Source organism: Geotrypetes seraphini, chromosome 3, assembly GCF_902459505.1.
Source record: "Geotrypetes seraphini chromosome 3, aGeoSer1.1, whole genome shotgun sequence".
In the NCBI taxonomy this organism is placed as follows: domain Eukaryota; kingdom Metazoa; phylum Chordata; class Amphibia; order Gymnophiona; family Dermophiidae; genus Geotrypetes; species Geotrypetes seraphini.
Genome location: NC_047086.1, coordinates 320,512,185 through 320,533,606, shown reverse-complemented (window position 1 = coordinate 320,533,606; position 21,422 = coordinate 320,512,185). Strand labels below are relative to the sequence as shown.

The 21,422-nt window shown below is 44.8% G+C and overlaps 2 protein-coding genes across 3 annotated transcripts in view; both read right to left on the bottom strand.

The window, feature by feature from the left end:
* NINL (ninein like) overlaps nucleotides 1–3,800 on the bottom strand; it is a 173,372-nt gene extending 169,572 nt beyond the window's left edge. The window contains exon 1 of one of the 2 annotated variants that reach the window (XM_033938656.1): nucleotides 3,456–3,800. The gene's annotated coding sequence lies outside the window, so the exon portion shown is untranslated. Of the gene's footprint in view, nucleotides 1–3,115; nucleotides 3,173–3,455 lie in introns of those variants that run through there. The other variant, XM_033938658.1, reaches the window with a different exon arrangement.
* Nucleotides 3,801–11,004: 7,204 nt separating this feature from the next.
* Nucleotides 11,005–21,422, bottom strand: part of EIF4A3 (eukaryotic translation initiation factor 4A3) — a 77,117-nt gene continuing 66,699 nt past the window's right edge. Inside the window, exons 9-12 of the mRNA XM_033938294.1 lie at nucleotides 20,336–20,451; nucleotides 19,256–19,363; nucleotides 18,431–18,558; nucleotides 11,005–11,276 (exon numbers count right to left, since the gene is read on the bottom strand). Of these exons, the coding sequence (XP_033794185.1) occupies nucleotides 11,260–11,276; nucleotides 18,431–18,558; nucleotides 19,256–19,363; nucleotides 20,336–20,451 (369 nt within the window). The 3' untranslated portion in view covers nucleotides 11,005–11,259. The remainder of the gene's footprint in view (nucleotides 11,277–18,430; nucleotides 18,559–19,255; nucleotides 19,364–20,335; nucleotides 20,452–21,422) is intronic.

The window sequence follows — 21,422 nt, the reverse complement described above, 5'->3', positions numbered from 1 at the left end:
AGTCGGGGGGGCAAGAGGGCTTGAGCTCCCTCTTGCCCCGATCGTGTCGGGGAGTCGGGGGGGCAAGAGGGCTTGGGCTCCCTCTTGCCCCGATCGTGTCGGGGGGGCAAGAGGGCTTGGGCTCCCTCTTGCCCCGATCGTGTCGGGGAGTCGGGGGGGCAAGAGGGCTTGGGCTCCCTCTTGCCCCGATCGTGTCGGGGAGTCGGGGGGGCAAGAGGGCTTGAGCTCCCTCTTGCCCCGATCGTGTCGGGGAGTCGGGGGGCAAGAGGGCTTGGGCTCCCTCTTGCCCCGATCGTGTCGGGGAGTCGGGGGGGCAAGAGGGTTTGGGCTCCCTCTTGCCCCGATCGTGTCGGGGAGTCGGGGGGGGCAAGAGGGAGCCAGGCGGAGAGAGGGCAGTTAAGCGCAGTGCCTGCGCGGAAGGATGCAGCTCGGGCGACTTCGTTGTGTGAAACGAAGTTCGTTGTACGAATCAAGACATAAAGTTCGTTGTGCGCAGCGTTCGCTGTGCGAGGCGTCCGTTATGCGAGGCACCACTGTATTTAAGGTGTTGTTTTTTTTTATTAGGCTCTGTATTTTAAATGTACCTTTTATCTGATGCTGTATTTAATGGATGTAGTAGTTATAATAGTTGTGTTTTTGTATTTTTTAACTGAAATGTCTCTGTTCTTCTGTTGTGAACCGCCTAGAACTGCTGGTGGGGCGGTATATAAGAAATAAATTATTATTATTATCATTTTATAGTTTTTCTCAAGCATGCACAATGAGGAAAAAGGGCTCACTTCACCAAGACTTCATATTGTTGGAATATAGTGCACTCTCTTTTCGAAGAATCATCTGTATTTATGATATTGCCCCAAAACCAAACAAGAGAGTTAAAAAATAAAAACATAAAATTAAAGCTCCCATGAATGATGATGGAAACTAAACAAAATTAAAATATTTTGGCTTCAATGTCCCTATAAAAACCTACAACCACCACTCTGCCCACCGGGTCCTCCAAATGCTACAGTGATAGAGACGGTGCTATAGGCTGCCTATCTGGTTGGTGAGGTCTTTCCTCTCCCACAGCCTGCCCACATGAAGTTGAACCAGAGTAGTGGGATGTGGCAGAGGAAAGGCCCCGCCAGCCAGAGAGACAGCTTTTAGCACAGTGGTCTCTAACTCAAACTCTTTGCAGGGCCACATTTTGGATTTGTAGGCACTTGGAGGGCCTCAGCAAAAATAGTTAATGTCTTATTAAAGAAATGACAATTTTGCATGAGATAAAACTATAGTTTAAAAATATTTCCTTTTGGCTAAATCTTAATAATAATATTGTAATTTATAGCTAAAGAGACATTTGATCAAGAAACTGTTTTATTTTACTTTTGTGATTATGATATACATACCGAGAGCCTCAAAATAGTACCTGGTGGGCCGCATATGGCCCCCGGGCCACAAGTTTGAGACCACTGCTTTAGCGCCTGTAGCAGGCGGATAAGCAGCTGAGCATGGGGGGATGGGAATAGGTGCTAGATCTGGGCAGCTGTAGGTGGCCCCTATCATTGGGTAGCCCTAGGCATTTTGCTGGGCTCACTCAATGGTACCTACATACCTGTGCACCCTCTCCTCTTAATTTTTCATCGAAAATAAGCATCAACTTTCTTTTTTTTTTTTTTACAAAGCATCATTATTCTGCGCTTGATATAAATATGTCCAAAAGAAAGCACAGAGTTCATGCAATGAATAAGTTGGAACAGAAAAAAAAGAATGTGACCAAAAACTGGAAACAGAACAGCCCATAAACATGAAGCTGTGACCATTCAGGAAGGTTGTTAATGCTCATGATTTTAGCAGGGCTAAAAACTTTGACAAGAAGCAATTCCAGGCATCAGTGGATTTTCAAACAAGGGGTCTTATGAGGGAAGGGGCAAATTTTGTGGTTGTAAGTCAAGGACAGCCAGATAACTCCCCCCCCCCCCACATACACACTTATAATACTGAGAAGCAATTAATACTGCACTTACAAAGCATTTTCACATCTATGTGTAAATAATGCTGGATTGTAACACTGCAACTCCAAAAAATTAATGCCTTGCATTCAAAATTACTCTGCTAAGATATGGCCTCAGGGCATGGAATGTAAGAGCTTCATGAACATCCATTGTAAAGTCATTGATTTCAGCACTGATGCAATTTCCTTCAGTTGATTTCCAGCCTCCATGGGCCAATACCATAATCATGTCACAGTTGGGGTACAGTACAGTATTTACTTTCACAGTGAGTTTCCCCAGGCACATATTAGGCGCCTTTAAGCATCAAAAATAAATAAATAAAAATTACATTAAAAAACAGGTCTCTGTGTTGATTTTTTAAAAACATTCCTCTGTTTTTGAACTATAAATCAAATCCAGAAATTCTGTCAAAACATTGCAAGATATACAGAGTGGGTCAAAAGTAGGTAATTCATTATTTCTTTTTATTTTACAGGTGGCAGGAATAACATCCGTGTGACGTTTTTGTATCAGTCAATATACTTTGAAAAATAAATAAACAAATTCAGTCTCACATTGGGCAACTTTTATTAAGCCGCGCTAGCGGGGTTAACAGTGCGTGACTTTTCATCCCACACGCTGGCCTAAAAACTACTGCCTACTCAAGAGGAGGCGGTAGCGGCTAGCACGCAGTATTACGCGCGTTAAACCACTAGCGCGCCTTTGTAAAAGGAGCCCATTGTTTCGCTTTTACTTGATTATTGTTCAGCCCTCTATTATACCTATTCAATACCTGTAAAATAAAAATAAATAGTGAGCTACTTTTGGCTCACCTTGTATAATATGTGTAACAATATAAGAGTGACTGGGGATGGAGGGACACCCTTCACTCCGCCCTGATGACCTTTCGTCAGCAATTTGTCCACCTGGGAAACCCCCCAAAGTTAAAGAAACAGTTGCTGAGAAATTTGCAATGCACGCGTCACATTTGACAAGTTTCGGGGCTTGATTCGTCAGGTCTAGGGAGCGAGTCTATTTCGAGTTCCTTCCGCAAGACGGGACTCCTGAAAACGTGGTTGCCCTAAGCGGCTTGGTTCGAGCCGACAAAGCGAATACGCGATTTAAAGAAAAACACCCCAAACCTCTGGGTAGCGCGCTAGCTGACGTGGGAGCTGCGGTACCGAGGCAGAGCTGGCGGCGAAGCCATCCCGGATCGAGTCTCTTAACCGCACTCAGCCCCAGCGCTCTTCCTGGCGTAGGTGGCCGTGCGCAGCCCACCGGCACCAGAGGCGAAGCGGCGTCGTTCGGGGGGGGGGGGGGAAGAGAGCGGGACGCGCACGTTGCGGGGGAGGGGGAAGAGAGCGGGACGCGCACGTTGCAGGGAAACCGCGCGGACTGCGAACGATCTCGCTTGGCATGTACTAAGAGAGTGAAAAGCCATCCGTTCTCTGCTGGGATGAAACGCGCCCAGCCAGAGCTCACCTTCGCTCTGTCTGCTCCTACGTCTGTCCTCAGTAGCTGATCGCCATGCTTCAGGCAGCGGAGGGGGATGGGTGGGCTTCAAGTTCTCCCTCTCTGGGATTGCCAGTAAGGGTCTCGGGAGAAGCTCCTGCCGGGCAGGGGGGGGGAGGAGGAGAGGGGCCGTCTGGAGCCAGGCTTTGTTACCGTCCTCCTGCAGCTGCCTCCTCCCCCCTCCGCCTTGGAAACTGCTGCTGCTGCCCAACCTCCACCTTCTCCTCTAACAGTCCCCATCCTACTGTATCCACTGGCATCCTCTGCCGGCTGGAAGGAGGCAAGGCTTGTGCAGAAGCTTTGGCCTGGTCTTTTCTTGGGTGGGGGACGGTCGTATGGGTTTCCTGGCCTGTATCTTGGGAAAAAAAAAAAAGGACTTCTAGAAGTTTGTACTACCTTATTACTAATTTGGAAATAATGTATTGTGCCTGCGATCACATTGTTTTAATGATCTATGGCTAGAAACTTTGTACAGTATCGATTGCCTTCTCTTCCGCTAGGGGTACTTTTCGACTAAGAGATCGACTTTTAAATTTTCCAGCTTTTAAAAATGGTATTAAAGAAAAATGTTTAATACTCTTTCTCTTATTTCGTAGTCACTTTAAAATTTAGGGGTCGATAGTTCAAGTCATCTCCTGTCCAGTTAAATCATTTGCCTGAGGCTAAACCAGTGGTCTCAGACTCAAAGTAAACCCTTTGCAGGGCCACATTTTGGATTTGTAGGCACTTGGAGGGCCTCAGCAAAAATAGCTAATGTCTTATTAAAGAAATGACAATTTTGCATGAGGTAAAACGCTTTATAGTTTATAAATCTTTCCTTTTGGCTAAATCTTAACAATAATATTGTAATTTATAGCTAAAGTGACATATGATCAAGAAACTGTTTTATTTTATTTTTGTGATTATGATAAACATACCGATGGCCTCAAAATAGTACCTGGCAGGCCGCAAGTTTGAGACCACTGGGCTAAACAATATTCAGCAGCACTTAGCTAGACAGTGGGTTAGTCGATGGGAGGAGTTAAAGAGCAATTAGTGTGGTGTGGGAACCTAGCCTATTAGAGATTTTCATTCTACTAACCACATGGGACAGGAAAAAGGCTGGTAAAGTCAACCTGGCATCACCCCCCCTTCTCTCTCCCTCACACACACAGGTGCAAGGGTCTTGCTGAAAGCCAAGTACAGTAAAACCTTGGTTTGCAAGTGTTTTGCAAGACAAGCAAAACATTTTATTACATTTTGACTTGATATCAAAGCAATGTCTTGCAATACAAGCACATACAGAATACACACATCACACTCTTCTCTCTGATACTGCAAGAGTGTAGTGACTGTTCTAAATGAGTGAGGTCTTGCAATACAAGTACATATAAAGTTTTTGGGTTGTGGAGTTTCCATTATTTCTTATGGGGAAATTTGTTTTGATATACAAGCGCTTTGGCTTACAAGTATGCTTCTGGAACGAATTGTGCTCGCAAACCAAGGTTTGACTGTACAGTAAAACCTTGCAAGCATAATTCATTCCGAAAACATGCTTATAATCCCAAACACTCGTATATCAAAGCTAATTTCCCCATAAGAAATAATGGAAACTCCACAACCCAAAAACGATGTACTCGTATTGCAAGACTTTGCTTGTTTAGAACAGTCACTACACTCCTGCAGTGTCAGAGAGAGAGCAGCATTGGATCAGATGTGATATGTGTATACTGTATGTGCTTGTATTGCAAGACCTTGCTTGTATATCAAGTTAAAATTTAATTTAAAATGTTTTGCTTGTCTTGCAAAACACTTGCATACCAAGTTACTTGCAATCCAAGGTTTTACTGTATACTCCATCTAGTGCTCTCCCTTAATCTAAGGCACTAGTTATCCAGTCAAAGAACCTGATCAGATTCATCTGACAAAGGGCTAGATTCACTAAACTTACCTTTCCCATCCAATCCGATCCGTGGCCGGGCAACCGATTCTCTACCAGTCTTCATGCAAATTAACCCGATCGTTGATCTGCGCATGCGTCAGGATCGCTCTGCTGTGTGCCATCTTCTTGCCTGTAGAAGCAGTCCACACATGTGCTTGCTCTCCGCACAAGGTGGGGGGAGGCTTTAATGGAACAGAACACGCTGCAAGGGGGGGGCTTGGACAGAGATAAAGCGAGCAATCACTCCTATGCCTGGTCACAAGGATTTCGGGGCAGCAATGTTAGTGCAGCCCCACTTTTAACCCGGAGGTTAAAAATACGGGCTCGCAGAGAGGCAGGGCAGCAAAGGGCAGGGCGAAAGATCGCAGAGAGGCAGAGTGCTTTTTTAATGGTTTATGTGCTAGGATTTCAGGGCAAGGACATGAGCGACTGGTCCTCAGCAGTCGCTTCTTTTTTGATCGGCCAGCCCAGTCAGTGTAACTGTATTTGTTTTGTGAATAGCTGCCTTCCTAAGGGCTGCCACGTGAGCGGACTACTGGGCACGATGGACCACTGGTCTGACCCAGCAGCGGCAATTCTTAAGTTCTTATGTTTTGGATGCCCTTCCTCTCATTTGCATGTGCAGATCAGGATCGGATGGTTAGTGAATCGGGTCTGGGTCGCAAACTGATTGGGACACGATCGGCGGGCTTAGTGAATCTAGCCCAAAGAGTCTTACTTTAAAAATGCTGCCTGGGATCTGGATTGCAGAGACTTACTATTCTTTGTTATAGCAATGATTCCATTAATTTACTTGTCAGAGGTCAAACTAACTAACTGGTACTTCCTGGTCTCCTTACTCTGCTAATTTTTCTTTTAAAGTGAAATCACATCTGCTCATCTCCAGTCTTCTGGAACCAATCCTGACTCTAAAGAAACACTGAAAAAAGACAGCTGTCAGAATTCCTGCTTTAAGTTTCCACACAATCCTCTGATGCAGCGATTCCCAAACCTGTCCTGGCAGAACCCCCAGCCAGTCAAGTTTTAAGGACATCCAAAATAAATAATCATGCAATCTCATGCATGTTTAGATTACTATAATATAGTCTTTGCTTGTCTCAAACATTTACAAGTGGTTTAAAATACAGCCAACAGATTGCTTTGTCACAACTATAAATTTGATCTCATTTTACTTCCTTACCAAGATCACTGGCTCCCTGTATGGTTCCATTTTCAAGATCTTGACTCTTGTGCACAAAGCACTACATTCTGGGTTTGTTTGTTTTTTCCTGTATATTAGATTTCACTTATCATATCTTGTTATCCTCTTGTCATCTACACTCTTCTGAACTTTTTGCTTTTTTTTCTTCCCAGGACCAGTGCTACAGTTTCCTCCAGGAACTTGTCCAAACTTTTCTTTAAAACCAGCTATGCTATCCACTCTTACTACATCCTCTGGCAACACATTCCAGAGCTTAACTATCCACTTGTACCCGTTCTACTCCACTCAGGATTTTGTAGACTTCAATCATATCTCCCCTCAGCTGTCTCTTTTCCAAGCTGAAGTGCCCTAACCATTTTAGTCTTTCCTTATACAAGAGGAGTTCCATCCCCTTTACCATCTTGGTTGCTCTTCTTTGAACCTTTTCTAACGCCACTATATCTTTCTTGAGATAAGGAGACCAGAACTGAACGCAATACTCCAAATGAGGTCACACTAAGGAGCAATACAGGGGCATTATGACATTCTTAGTCTTGTTAACCATCCCTTTTTTAATATTTCCCATCATCCTTTTTGCTTTTTTGGCCACCGCCATACTTTGGGCGGAAAGTTTCATTGTATTGTCTACAATGATACCCAAAATCCTTTTCCTAGCATCCGGTAACTTTGATTCAGGTTATTCTTCCCAATGTGCATCACTTTGCATTTCTCCACATTAAATTTCATCTGCCACTTGGATGCCCAGTCTTCCAATTTCATATGGTCTGCCTGCGTTTTAACAACTTTGAACAGTTTAGTGTCATCTGCAAATTTAATCACCTCACTCGTCGTTCCAATTTCCAGATCATTTATAAATACGGTAAGTTAAATAGCACCAGTCCCAGTACAGACCCCTGTAGTACTCCACTGTTTACTCTCCTCCATTGAGAAAAAAGACCATTTAACCCTACCCTCTGTTTTCTATCCGATAAACCAATTCCTTATCCACAACTGAACTTTGCCACCTATCCCATGTCTCTAATTTTCTCAGGAGCCTCTTGTGAGGAACTTTATCAAAAGCTTTCTGAAAATCTAGATACACTATATCAACCAGCTCAGCTTTATCCACATGTTTATTCACACCTTCAAAGAAGTCAAACAAATTTGTGAGACAAGATCTCCATCGGCTGAACCCATGCTTACTCCGTCTCATTAAATCATGTTTGTTTACGTGTTCCACGTTTTTATTTTTTATTATCATTTCTACAGCACCGAAGTGAGGCTTACCGGTCTGTAATTTCCCGGATCTCCCCTGGAGCCCTTTTTAAAAATCAGCATAGCATTGGCCACCCTCCAATCTTCAGGTACTACAGACGATTTTAGCAACAGGTTATAGATCACTAACAGCAGGTCAGCAATTTCATGTTGGCTTATAGCATTGGCACCCAGTGTGAATTGGTATACCTGAATTGTGGTGCCCAGCTATAGAACTGCTCCCACAGATATGGAATATTCCCAAATCAACTAATCTCCTAGCAACAGGTGCAGAGCAGAAGCAGAATTTCAGAAACATATGTATAATCACCTGGTCCCCCCAATATCATGAAGCCTCGATTCATATGCAATATTGTAATCCTATGTATGCAACAAATATAAAGTAAAACTTGTAACTCCTAGATATGACCAGTTTCTCCTGACCTGTAAATCACTTAGAACTCCTCATAGGAATGAATATTAGTGATACACAGTGACGTACCTAGGATATGTGACACCCGGGCCCAATAAAAATGATCATATAAAAAAGGATTGAAGGAGCACCCCCTAGGACCGCCACCCCCCTTCCCATACGTCATTGCCTGAGGAAGGGGATTTTGGTCTCCAAAAGTTACTAAAAAATGATTTAAAATTAGTCCAATAAAAAGATTATTTTTAAAAAATATTTTTTTTTCTACCTTTTATCATCTCTGGTTTCTGCTTTCCTCATCTTCTCATCACTCTCCATTCCATCCAGCATCCACTCTCTTTCTGTCTCCAGTCCCCCATGCACTGGCATCTCTTTTTCCTCCTAACCACCCCAACTCACCCCATGGTCTGTCATCTATGTCCCTTCCCCTGTGTGCTAGTATCTAGCAAGTGACAACTAAGGAACCTTCTCCACTCCACCTAGACCTTCTCCACTCCTGCTATATGGGAAGCCAAGATGTCCAGAAGATGTGTCTCTGCCAAAACCATGAGCAGAGCAGCCTCCTGCGCCACCAGATGACTCATGGTTCCCCCTGACGATTGACGTAGGCCACCGCCGTGACAATGTCCAAGAGAACCCAAACAGACTTGCCTGTCAACAATGTCTTGAATGAGAGCAATACCAGTCCGCTGGCTCTGGTCTCCAGAACATTGATCGACTAAGACGCCTCCTCCGGAGACCAGCTGCTCTGAGCTGAGCAACCGAGACACTGAGCTCCCCAACCGAGGAGACTGGCATCCGTGATAAGCACAGTCCAGTGAGGCTGATCCAGACTTACTCCCTGCACCAGATTGGACAGGAGACTGCGATGAACCAACCCCCAAAGAGGAACAGGAGAGTCCATATCGTGCAACTGGGGTGACCACTGCTGCAGCAGAACATACTGAAGCGGGCGCATGTGAGCCCGGACCCACCGAACCACATCAAGGGAAGCCACCATCGACCCCAAGACCTGAAGGAAATCCTGCACCCGAGGACACCGGGAAGCCATCAGAAGAAGAATCTGCAACTGCAGCATGACTACACGGGCCTCTGGCAGGAAGGCCTTCCCCAAGCTGGTGTTGAAGAGAACCCCAAGGTACTCCAGGCACTGAGACAGTGCCAAAAGGCTCTTGGACAGGTTGACTACCCGTCCCAGCGATTGCAGGAACTTCACAACCTGGGCCGTAACTCGGGAACTCTCCTGTAAGGACTTTGCTTGGATCAACCAGTCATCCAGATAGGGGTGAACCAGAAGGTCCTCTTTGCACAAGGCCGCTGCCACGACAACCATAATCTTGGTGAACGTTCATGGAGCTGTAGCCAGAACAAAAGGAAGTGCACAAAACTGATAAGTGCCATCCCAAGATCACAAAGCGAAGGAACCACTGATGGGAGGTGCGAATCAGAATATGCAGGTAGGCCTCCGTCAGATCAAGAGGTCAGGAATTCCCCCGGCTGAACCACCAGAATGACAGATCTAAGGGTCTCCATGCAAAAAGCTGGAACTTGGAGAGCCCTGTTGACCCCCTTCAGATCCAGGATGGGCCGAAAAGTCCCCTCTTTCTTGGGTACCATGAAATAAATAGAATATCGGCCGGTGCACCACTCCTGAGGAAGCACTGGAACTACAGCTTTAAGATTGAGCAGCCTTTGAAGCATCTGGCAAAAGACTCGCTTCTTCAATGCCACCTGGCAAGGAGAAGCGAGAAAGTGATCTGGCAAGACACGGGAAAACTCCAAAGCATAACTGTCCCAAATCACCTCCAGGACCCACTGATCCATTGTGATCTTGGCCCAGTCCTGGTAAAAGTCCTGTAACTGGGTGCCCACCAGCACCAGGGCAGGCGTCAGCAAGGAGTCATTGGGCAGGGCAAGCTGTGGGGGAACTGGCAGAGAGATCACACAAACACACACCCCTGACGGGACCCCGGAAGGACGGCATGCACTGAAAGAAACCAAGTGGCATGGAAAGAAGCTGCCCCTCAACCAGGGCGGTATCTGCGGAAATCACGTAAACATCTCCGAGCAACGCCACCCCGCACAAGCAGGCGGCCACGGTCTTCAGGAAAACAGGGCACCTTTGAATCTGTTAAGGTCTGAACCAGCTTGCCAAAATCCTCACCAAATAAGAAAGACCCCCAAAAGAGAAATTTCGCTATGCTACATCTGCCAATCAAACTCGGAGCCACAGGGTACAAGCGGCCACCCCAAGAGCCATGGACGTGGCCAACGCCCGCAATAGATCATACATGGCAACTGAAAGATAAGAAGCACCCACCTCAATTTTGACTACTTCCTGTTCCATTAAGAACCAAGTCATCAGACTCCCAGTCAAGGACAGGCTCGGCCCACCGAAAATAGGCCCAAGCAACCAGACCACTATACATTGCTGCCTGGACCGCCAGGGCAGTGACATCAAAATTCTGCTTAAGAGACTCCAACCTATGCTCCTCTGAGTCTCTCAAAGCTAAGCCGCCCTTATCCAGCACTGTATGCCGTTTCACAATGGCCCAAAACAGTTATTTTCTTGCTCTACCACCTGACTTGGGTCAACCTTCAGAGGCTGAGCCAGACCTCATTTTGTCCAACTGCAAGCATAGGGTAAAAAGCAGAATAGGATAAGCCTATTCAGAATGAGATGGTAACCTTATACTGCTAAAGCTGATATGAAGTCCAAGAAACAGCAAATCACTCAAAACAAAATTTCAGAATTTTTATTAAAAAGGTAGAATGAGCTATTTACACAGGTATATTCCTTCGGCTATGGCATTGTCTGATAATGTGTTTACAGTTTACTCTTAAATAAAAAAAGAAAAAGACAAAATACTTTATTCCATATGGTTTTTAAAACAGCTAGCTCCATAAGAAAACATGTACCAAAAAAAAAAGCTGAATGGATGAAAAGTTGTCTTCTTCAACCCTTTTCCAGTTGCTCCTTGAAGGTCATTTAAATGAGATCAGCAACTGAAAAAGAACAAAAGAGCAGTGTTAGAATACAAACTGACAGGCTGTAAGGCATGTTGGATTTATAAGAAAACTAGTCTTTAAGCCCATTACATTAACGGGTGCTAGAATATACGTCTGTCTGTTTTTCTGTCTCTCTCCCTACTCCTGTCTTTTTCTTTGTCTCTCCCCCTCCCGCTGTCTTTCTTTCTGTCTGTCTCTCTCCCTGGCCCCATTTGTCTGTCTGTCTCTCTCCCTGCCCCTGTCTTTCTTCCTTTCTTTCTGTCTCCCTCCCCACTTCCCTGTGCAACAGCCACAGCATTCCCTCTCTCTCCATTTCCCTGTGCAGCAGCATTTTTTCCCCTCCCCCTACTTCCCTGTGCAGAAGCCAAAGCAGCATCCCCTCCCCCTCCATTTCCCTGTGCAGCAGCATTTTTTCTTTCCCCCCTACTTCCCTGTGCAGCAGCCGCAGCATTCCCTCCCCCATTTCCCTGTGCAGCAGCAGGATTTCTCCATTCCCCTTCTCTTCCCGCGGTCTGGCCGGCTCCCTTGCTGGAGTTATTTTTAAGTTTAAAGGTACCACGGCGGCTCCTCTAACGATCCCCGCCTGCATCGGAAGTCTTCTCCAACGCAGGTGTGGCTCGTGAGAGGAGCCGCGGCGGCACCTGTAAACTGAAAAATAACTCCGGCAAGGGAGCCGGCCAACTGGCAGTTCAATGAGAGCTACAGCTTCAAAACGGAGCCCTCTTGTCGGGCAGTGGATTTGCTCACCTTTTTAAAGCCTTGGGGTTTTTGAAGCTTCCATCTGGCCTGCTCCCTGCGTGCCTTGCCGTAGTGTATTTTTAAGTTGAAAGACGCGACAGTAGCTCCTCTCACTATCCCCGCCTGCGTTGGACTTCCGACGCAGGTGGGGATAGTGAGAGGAGCCACCGCTGCGTCTTTCAACTTAAAATTACACTACAGCGCAGGGAGCAGGCCAGACTGAACAGCAGCACGGAAAACAGAACCCTAAGCGCGCATGCGCACTCCTACCTGCCGTAGACCTTCTGATCACAGAAAACAACACGCAAGTAGGAGTGCGCATGCACGATTAGGGTTTTATTATAGTAGGTAAAAGCTTATAGGTCAATATTCAAAGGAAATTACATGTCCACAGGCTGCTAGTGAATATGTAACTTCTTTATTCATCAAATCTTGATCACTATGCGGATATTAGATCAAAAGTCTCTCATTAGCCTGATAATATCAGTATAGTGAAGAGCAGAGGGAAAGCTAAATAAAAACACTTCTCCCTCAGTATTTGTGGGGGTTAGGGGCAGAGCCGGCTTGCGAATGTTGAAAATTCACAAATAACTTTTTGGCCGGCTCTGACCCATGCCCACCTCCCTCCCCGGCAACCTGGACCTTACCTGGTGGTTTAGCGGGCTTTTGGGACAGAAGCGATCTTCCTACACTCCTGCCCCGTGCAGATCAATCATAGGAAATGGCTGCCGTGAGCTCCCATAGTCTCTCAAGACTACGACGGGAGCTCACGGCAGCCATTTCCTGAGTGATCTGCATAGGGCAGGAGCATAGGAAGCTCCTGCCCCAAAAGCCCGCTAGACCACCAGGTAAGGTCTGGGATGCCAGGGGGGAAAACAGGAGGGAGGCGGGGAAGGTCCGGAATGCAGTTTTATTAAAAAAATATTGCAAATAACCGACTTCGCAGATACTGAAATCGTGGATTCGGAGGGCTCACTGTAAATTAATAAATATAGTAGCAATAATGACACACACACACAGTGCAACAAACTAAACCACCAGTGGTGCTGAATATACTATGTATACTCAAAAATAACTCAAGATTTTTGGACCAAAAAAAGGTCAAAAATTGAAGGGGGGGAGGTTGTCTCTGTTTAGATTTGGATCCACCTTAAATCCTGGCGGTCCAGTAGTGTGGTGAGCCAAGCAGGACAGGAGCTATCCCTCCTCCCGAGGTGAGGAATCGGGTGCTGTCCCAGGTGTCTGTAGAATCACTACGCACCCCTTCCCCGCTGTAGAATCAATGCGAATCCCCTTCCTCCCTGCTATAAAATAAATGCGAAACCCCTTCCTTCCTGCTGTAGAGTCACCACAGGCCTCATCCCTCCCTCAGAGAAGCAGCATAGGTCTCCCCCTGAGCCTATCTTAATCACTGGTGGTCCAGTGGGGCGAGTCGAGGCAGGAGCGATCCTCTTATGCTCCTGCCCGTGCAGTCTCGCTGAACTCCCCAGTGATTAAGATACATTAGGCCCAGGGGAGGCCTATGCTGCTTCTCCAATGAAAGAAGGGTGAGAGGAGAAGGAGGAGGCATGCATTGATTCAACAGCAGGGGAGGGAGGAAGTGCGCATTGATTCTACAGCAGGGAGAGAGGGATGTGTGGTGATTCTACAGCTAGCTGACAGCTGGTACAGGACCCGACACTAGAGAATGACACGGTGGCTGTTACCCGCGGCTAGCAGCGGGTTACCTGCCGAAATCGGTAGGGGGGAAAAAAGTGCGGGTACGGGGACAAGGCCATCCACCGCCCCATGGAGTGGTGAATGGCATTGACTCCACAATTAAGGGAGGGACCGGCCTTGTTTCCGCAGTTAAGGGAGGAAAAGTGCGCGGCCCCCTCCTTTCTACCTACCAGCCGCATCTATCTACCTCCCTCCCCTTACCTTCTTAGTGCGTTTTACTTTAATATGTAATTTGTTCAAGCCGCCAGAGCCTGCCTAAAGTCACATGCGTCTGTGGGTGGAAGCTTCTCCTCCGACGCAACTTCTGGTTGCGTCAGAGGAGAAGCTTCTGCCTGCAGATGCATGTGACTTCAGGCAGGCTCCGGCGTCTTGAACAAATTACACATTAAAGTAAAACACGCCATGAAGGTAAGAGGGAGGGAGATGCTCGGACCGTTTGAGGGGTGCTGAAGGTCGGTGGAAAGGAACAGACACTGAAGGGGGGTAGTGAGAGGGAAGGGTGGTGGAGGAAAGAAAAGGAACAGACACTGAAGGGAAATGTGGAAGAAAGAGTGGGGAGAAGACGCTGAAGGGAAATGTGGAAGAGAGAGTGGGGAGAAGACACTGGAAGGGAAGAAAACAGAGATGCCAGACTATGGGGGAAGCGGAGGGAAGAAGATGGGTGCCAGACCAATTGGGGAGTGGGGTTGGGGGGGTGGAAAGAGAGATGGAAGGGGAGGCACAGTAACAGAGCAAATGGAAGATGCAGAGAGAAGGCAGACGACAGATGGAAGGAACTGAATGAGAAGATGAGGAAAGCAGAAACTAGACAACAAAGGTAGAAAAAAATTTTTATATTTCTTTTCTTTAGGATAAAGTAGTATATTAGTTTTGTTGATAAAAATTTATAAACAAAGCCCTGCCAGCTGAACATCTTTCTCTAGTTCAGCAGCCAGAACTTTGATTTATAAGGAAGGAATAAGCTAAATATTGCAGTACTGAAGTTTGTATGGATGCTGCAATGACAGTAGTCACGGGGACGGGAATGGTGGTTGCGGGGTCAGGGACAAATTTTTTCCCATGTCATTCTCTACCTGACACCTCACTTCGGGGGAGGGAGAGATTGCTCCCGTCCTGGTTTCTCTCACCACACCACTAGAACAGGATTTAAGGTGGACCTAGGGAGAGGCCAGCGCTAGGTTCGGGATGGGTGGGTGAGTATTTAGCTGGGTGGCACTTGAATATAAACCCTCGGTTTATATTCAAGTTAAAATTTTACCCCTTAAAAAAGGGGTGAGAGAATGTTATATTTGAGTATATATGGTACATATCAAATGCTGGTGCTATTTAAATTAATTCATTAGCTGCTACCACTGAAAATATATCCTGTTGTAGCTGAACAATAGCCATCTCTAAAAGATTAGGATAAAATTGGTCTACTTAATCTTGATGCAGCGAATCCAACTTCTGGCCCAATACTTGTAAGCAAGTTTGAATCTAATTAATAAATTTAAACTTTAATCAAAATTTCTGTGCTAATCATAGGATTCCAAAATTTTTGATTTAAGCATTGAGGATCCAGAGAGATCACATTTTTTGGCAGGATCCAGGACAGTGTACATAAGCAGAGGAATATAAGGAACAGGATACATTTGTCCATGACACTAAACACTCCTATAAAACACTTTACACCCAGAAGAATCCAACATTGTTAATAGAATATAGGTGTGAATTATGAGATAGCTGTATTGCACAGAATATCACACAATATTTTACTGAGTACTTTAGATCCTTTTCTGTCTCCAATACCAAGAGGAAAGAAAAACATGTTTCTTCAAAGGATATCTTATACTGTTGCCTAGAATTGAAATTCTTTACAAAAGGGTCTCCAGAATCAAATCTATAATTATGCAACTCTCAAATTTAATGCAGGAGATAAAGCATCAAATCCAGAAGAGTTCAGAACTTTTCCATTCATATTCTTTTTGTGATTTTTACTAACTTGTGTAGACTTTTTTTTGAGAGTTCAATAAATTGGGCAAATTGACCATCAGATTATAATTGTATGGAACCCTGATGCAGGCATTGTTTGCCAAAACACGGCTAGTATTGAGTCAATCAATTGAACTTTACTATCCAAATCAGCAAAGGGCCTGATGCTGTTTTTAGTCCAGAGAACAGACTCACAAGCGAGGAGGGGTGGGCTGGAGCCACCGGACCCACGAGCGAGGGGGGATAGGGCCTGGAGCTGCTGGACTTGCGATAGGGGGAGGGATAGTGGAATATCGAGGAGCTGTGGTGGATGGGGATCCCCACGGTATCAAAGCTGTATACCGCTCCACAGAGTGGCGAAAAGCTTTGTTCTCACACCGGCGGTAAGCAGATATAAATTTTACCTGTTCCTGCTGTTTTATTGCGGTTATCCATGGCTAGCCACGGTAACGGGTCATCGTGTCATTCTCTAATTAGAACCTAAAGACACTACCGGGCAGACCTCTATGGCCCAGAAATATTTAAAAAAAATAAATTGAACCATTCAGGTCTTTATCTGCTGTCATTTGCTATATTACTATGACTCATTGGTTACAGGAATCTCCACCATCATTTTGGAGAAATAAACTATATATTATGTTGTGAGAAGCAAGATCTGGCTGATTTACTTTTAAGTGCCAAAAAATGTTTTTTGGTATATGAGATAGGTAGCTTCAAACCCTGTCTCCCAGAGCCCATAGTCTGATCTTGAATGGACTCTGGACTTTTCAGGGATGGCGAGCAAGGGACACATAAAACTATAAGGAGGACACTGCCCAGAATCCCCAGAGTTTAGGGGAGGGGGGTGGTAAGGAGGGAGGATGGACATTTTTCCTAGGAGTTTTTATTATTTATCTCAGTTTACTTTCTAAGGGTGGTGGTTTACTAAGGGAATTTTGCATCAGGGACCTCTTTGACTGGGGAGTATAAGCTTACAGCTCATGTCATTTTTGTGGGACTTATTCTGGTTTTATTACAAGATGTACAGATGTGTTGTGGGGGTAGGGACTGAGAACTGAGAAAGGCAGTTTACTGCTTCCCCTGTATCGGTAGCATGGACTATTGCTACACCTTGGGTTTTGGCCAGGTACTAGTGACCTGGATTGGCCACCGTGAGAACGGGCTACATGGGCTTGATGGACCCTTGGTCTGACCCAATAAGGCTATTCTTATGTTCTTATGTAAAAGCACTTAGTTTATTCTTGTGTTAATAGGCCAACGGCATGTGATAAGGTTGTTTTCTTTTTACCTATGACTGTGAATTTTACAAGCTTTAATAATTCAAAATTCTGCACACAAGTTTATTTGCCAAAATTTAAACAATATTTTTGCTAATTATTATCCATATTTCATTTAAAATAAAATGTTTTTCTTCCATCTTTGATGTCTGGATTCTTCTATCTTTGTTGTCTGGATGTTTTATTTTTCCATCATGTTGATTCCAGGTTTTTTTTTTTCTGCTTTTCTGTCGTCTGCTAATTTTCCTTCAAGTGGTTGCTATCCATTTGTCTTTTCTACTCTCTCCTGTCTATTCCTTCACTACACCTGCCTCAGACATATCAGATCATTCCTTTTTAACTCTTTTCTGCCTCTCTTACTCTTCTCTTTTCACTTTTCAGCTATCCAATTTCAATCTTCTCTCCCTTCCCCATCTCATTCCTTCCTCAGCCCTCCATTCCCTTTCATCTTCAATATGCCTCTATTACCATATTTCTACCCTCCGTTATATCTATCCTCTCATCCGTTTCCTTGCCACTCTCTCCTCCCCTCTCAGGGGGAGCATCTTCCTTCCTTCACTCTTACAGCCCAGCATCTGCTCTCTCTTCCTTCCCTCATATAGCCTTATATTTTCCTTATAGCCTGGTATCTGCCGCATGGTCCAGAATGTCTCCCATTCTCTTCCCTCACTCCCATTTCCAGGCATCTCTCTATCACTCCATTCTGCTCCTGGATCCAACATCTCCCTCCTTCTCCCCCTCCATCTCATGTGTATCTCTTCCCTCCTCTCATCCACCCTCATGTCCAACACCTCTCTCTCTCTCACTTCCTTGTGCCCTGTGTCAAATTTATCCTCCTCCATGTACCATCTCTCCCTTCCTCCCTTCCATTATGTGCAATTTCATCATCTCCCCTCACCATGCATATTTCCTTCCTTTCACCCCTCCCCACCAACTTTCCTTCCTCTCACCCCTTCCCTCCCTCTGTGTCAGCAACTTTCCTACCTCTTTCTTGCCCCCTGTGCCACCAACTTTCCTTCCTCTCCTCCTCTGTACTCTAGGGCTTACTTATTTGGGTCTCAGTACTGGCAGTGACTGCTAACCCAGAAGCCTCCCCTCTACCATGGAAAGACTTCCGGATTAGAGGCAGGCAGCGTGTGGGAATTGCTGCTGATACTGCAACCCAAAGATACTGACACAGTCGAGATTCTGTGAGGGAAAAGGGAATTCTGTGCAACTGTGCAATTCTGCAGAAATTCTGTATTGCATAGTCAAGCAGAATTCCACCAGGAGTAAACAATATACCACACATTTCTGACCAATCTAATATTTACAGACTGTCAAAAAGAATCACTTGTGCTTTTAGAAGTACTTATAGGTCCCATGACAGGTTTCACAAATGATGTATACTGTTATATGACCAGATAAAGAACATATTGGAAGGTCTTTGCTTTGGCAGCAACTTACCATTCATGGGCATTTCATCGATCTGTGTGGAATAGTACTGCTCAATATCCCTGAGGATACGGATATCATCATTCTTTACAAAGTTGATGGCAACACCTTTCCGACCATAACGACCCGATCTTCCAATTCTGTTTATAATGAAATGTTACAACAGGTGTAACTACAGTCAGACCATGCTCACCTATGCAGGTTTGAAAACCCAAATAATGTCACTTACACAACAAGCAAATTCCCTCACAAAAATTTAGTGTAAGGTAGCATAAACTAGACTAGAGAATGACATGGGGACAAAGCTTGTCTCTTTCCCACCCCAGCAAATTCTGTCCCCGTCTCAACAAACTCAGTCTGAGACATGAACTCGTGTCACAAGACAGGAAGTTACATCAGAAGAAGAGACTTTGGCAGAGGGAAGGTCTCAAAGCAGGCCCTGTGAGGATCGGCGACTCAGGCTCTACAGGGTATGATAATGCGGTCGGGGTGAGAGGAATAGAGATGCAGTAATCGCTCTTTTTTTTTACCATGAGAACAAGGCTTTTTACCGCTCCTGTGGGGTAGTAAAAAGCTTTGCTCCCACTTCTGCGGTAAAAGTCCCCAATTATTTTAGTTTATTTATTTTTACTGTCCCCATGGCATTCTCTCTCACAGACATCTAAACTAATTAAAAATAGATTAACCAGGTATGACAAGAACTGAGTTGTAACAGTTAATAGGTATATGAGCACCTCTAGTGTACCATAAAGGTCATAACTCTTAAGAAAATGCAGAGTTCGCTAAGTGACAAATGAAGACTTGTTCAGAGGACAATTTTAAACAAAGAAGAAATACCTGTGAATATACAATTCTCTGTTATTGGGCAAGTCGTAGTTTATGATTAGGGATACCTGGGGGACATCCAAACCTCTGGCCCAAACATCTGTAGAAATGAGCACTCGACTGAAAGAAAAAAAAAAAAAGATATAATTTTATTTACATCCAGCTATATAGAAGGAAGTCATCACACCTTAAGAAACAAGGGTAGTAGAAACCAAGTAAAAGCTGAATATAAACTCTGTGTCAGGGCTTCTGGCTCAATGGACCTTTTAAATTCCTGCTTATCCTGAAAGATCTAGAAGTTTCCTATAGGAGCTGCTAAAAGACAGTTTTATTCCACTCTCATTTGAACAGATACAGCTTGGCTAAGCTCCGGAATGAGAAGGCATAGAATGAAGTTGAGGTGTTAGGCTCGGGAATAATTTAAAGAAATATTTTACAGAAAGGGTGGTAGGATGGTAGAGCATGGAATGATCTCCCGGCAGAAGTGGTGGAGACAAAGACTGTGTTTGATTTCAAGAAAGCATAGCATAGGTCAGGCACTTGGGATCTCTTAGGAAGAGGAGGAGATAGTAGATACTGTGGATGACAGACTAGATGGGCCATTTGGCCTTTATCTGCCTTCATTTTTCAAGTTTCTACAATTTCGAAGCCCCAGTTCTTATTGTGTTCCTTGAGACAGACCGTCTTTATAATGCAAACATGGTTATGCTGGACTTCCTAAATTTCCCTGCCGCATTGGTTCAGGGTGGGTGGGGAGACTGGCGGCAGTTAAACTTATCATGGCAGGGATATCCCTTGCCACGATAAGCTTAGCGGCCGCATCTACAATAACCTGATTCTCTAACCGGCGTCTGTAACATGGACGTTGGTTAGGGAATCGGGTTTACCTTAGGCCCGATTCTATATAGGATGCCCATCGGCTTCCGAGACCGAGCGTCCTATACAGAATCCAGGTCTAACTGTACGTTTAAGAGGCTAAGACCATACCCAAAATACCCTGGGGTTTAAATTAAGAGTAATGTTAATTCCTGTCATGGTATGCACAAAACAAAACTGGAGAATTATCCCAACAAAGACACTTATAAAACTTGCCTTGCACCAGATCTGAATTCTTTCATGATAGATTCTCTCTCTTTCTGTGGCATGTCTCCATGCATTGATGAAACTGTGAAGTTAGCTTCTCTCATTTTTTCCGTTAGCCAGTCAACCTATGGACAATCATAAATGACATGTGTACAAACATCAAGCAGGACAAAGTACAAGCCACAAAGGTATTGCCCAGCTGTGCCAGTGCTTATTACAACACCTTATTGCAACAACAAAATGTTGGGCTCTAGGCATTAGGATATTATCACACCTCTGCTCTTAATTCCTACTGTAGGATGGTTAAAAAAATGATCAGAAACAAAAAGAGAAAAAGTGAAGTCATCCTCTCCCCTTTATCATGTTCCTTGCCTTTCTCGGTACCTTTTCTAATTCTGCTATCTCTCTTTTGAGATGCAGTGACTAGAATTGCACACAATATTTGAGATGTGACCACACCATGGAGCAATACAAGGGCATTATAACATTCTCATTTTTGTTTTCCATTCCTTTCCTAAAATCTCCTAATATTCTATTTGCTTTCTTAGCCGCTGCTGCACACTGAGAAGAGGGTTTCAGTGTATCATCAGTGATAACACCTTGAAGTCACCACCTAAAAAAAGAATTTAATGTAGACCCTTGCATCATGTAGCTATAATTCGTGTTCCTCTTTCCCACATGCATCATTTTGCACTTGCTCACATTGTGGGCCTCTTCTATTAAACTGCGCTAGCAGTTTCTAGTGCGGAGAGCCGTGCTGAATGGCCTGCGCTGCTCCCGACGCTCTTAAAGTTCATATGAGCGTCGGGAGCAGCGCAGGCCATTCAGTGCGGCTCTCTGCATTAAAAACTGCTAGCGTAGGTTAATAGAAGAGGGGGTAAATGTCATCTGCTATTTTGATGCCCAGTCTACCAAGGTCCTCTTGCAATTTTTCACAATCTTCTTGCAATTTAACAGCTTTCTATGATCAGCAAATTTAATTATCTCACTAGTTATTCCCATCACTAGATCATTTATAAAATATATTGAAAAGCAGCAGTCCCAGCACAGACCCCTGGGGAACCCCACTATTTAAAAAATCAAAAATAAACAAAAT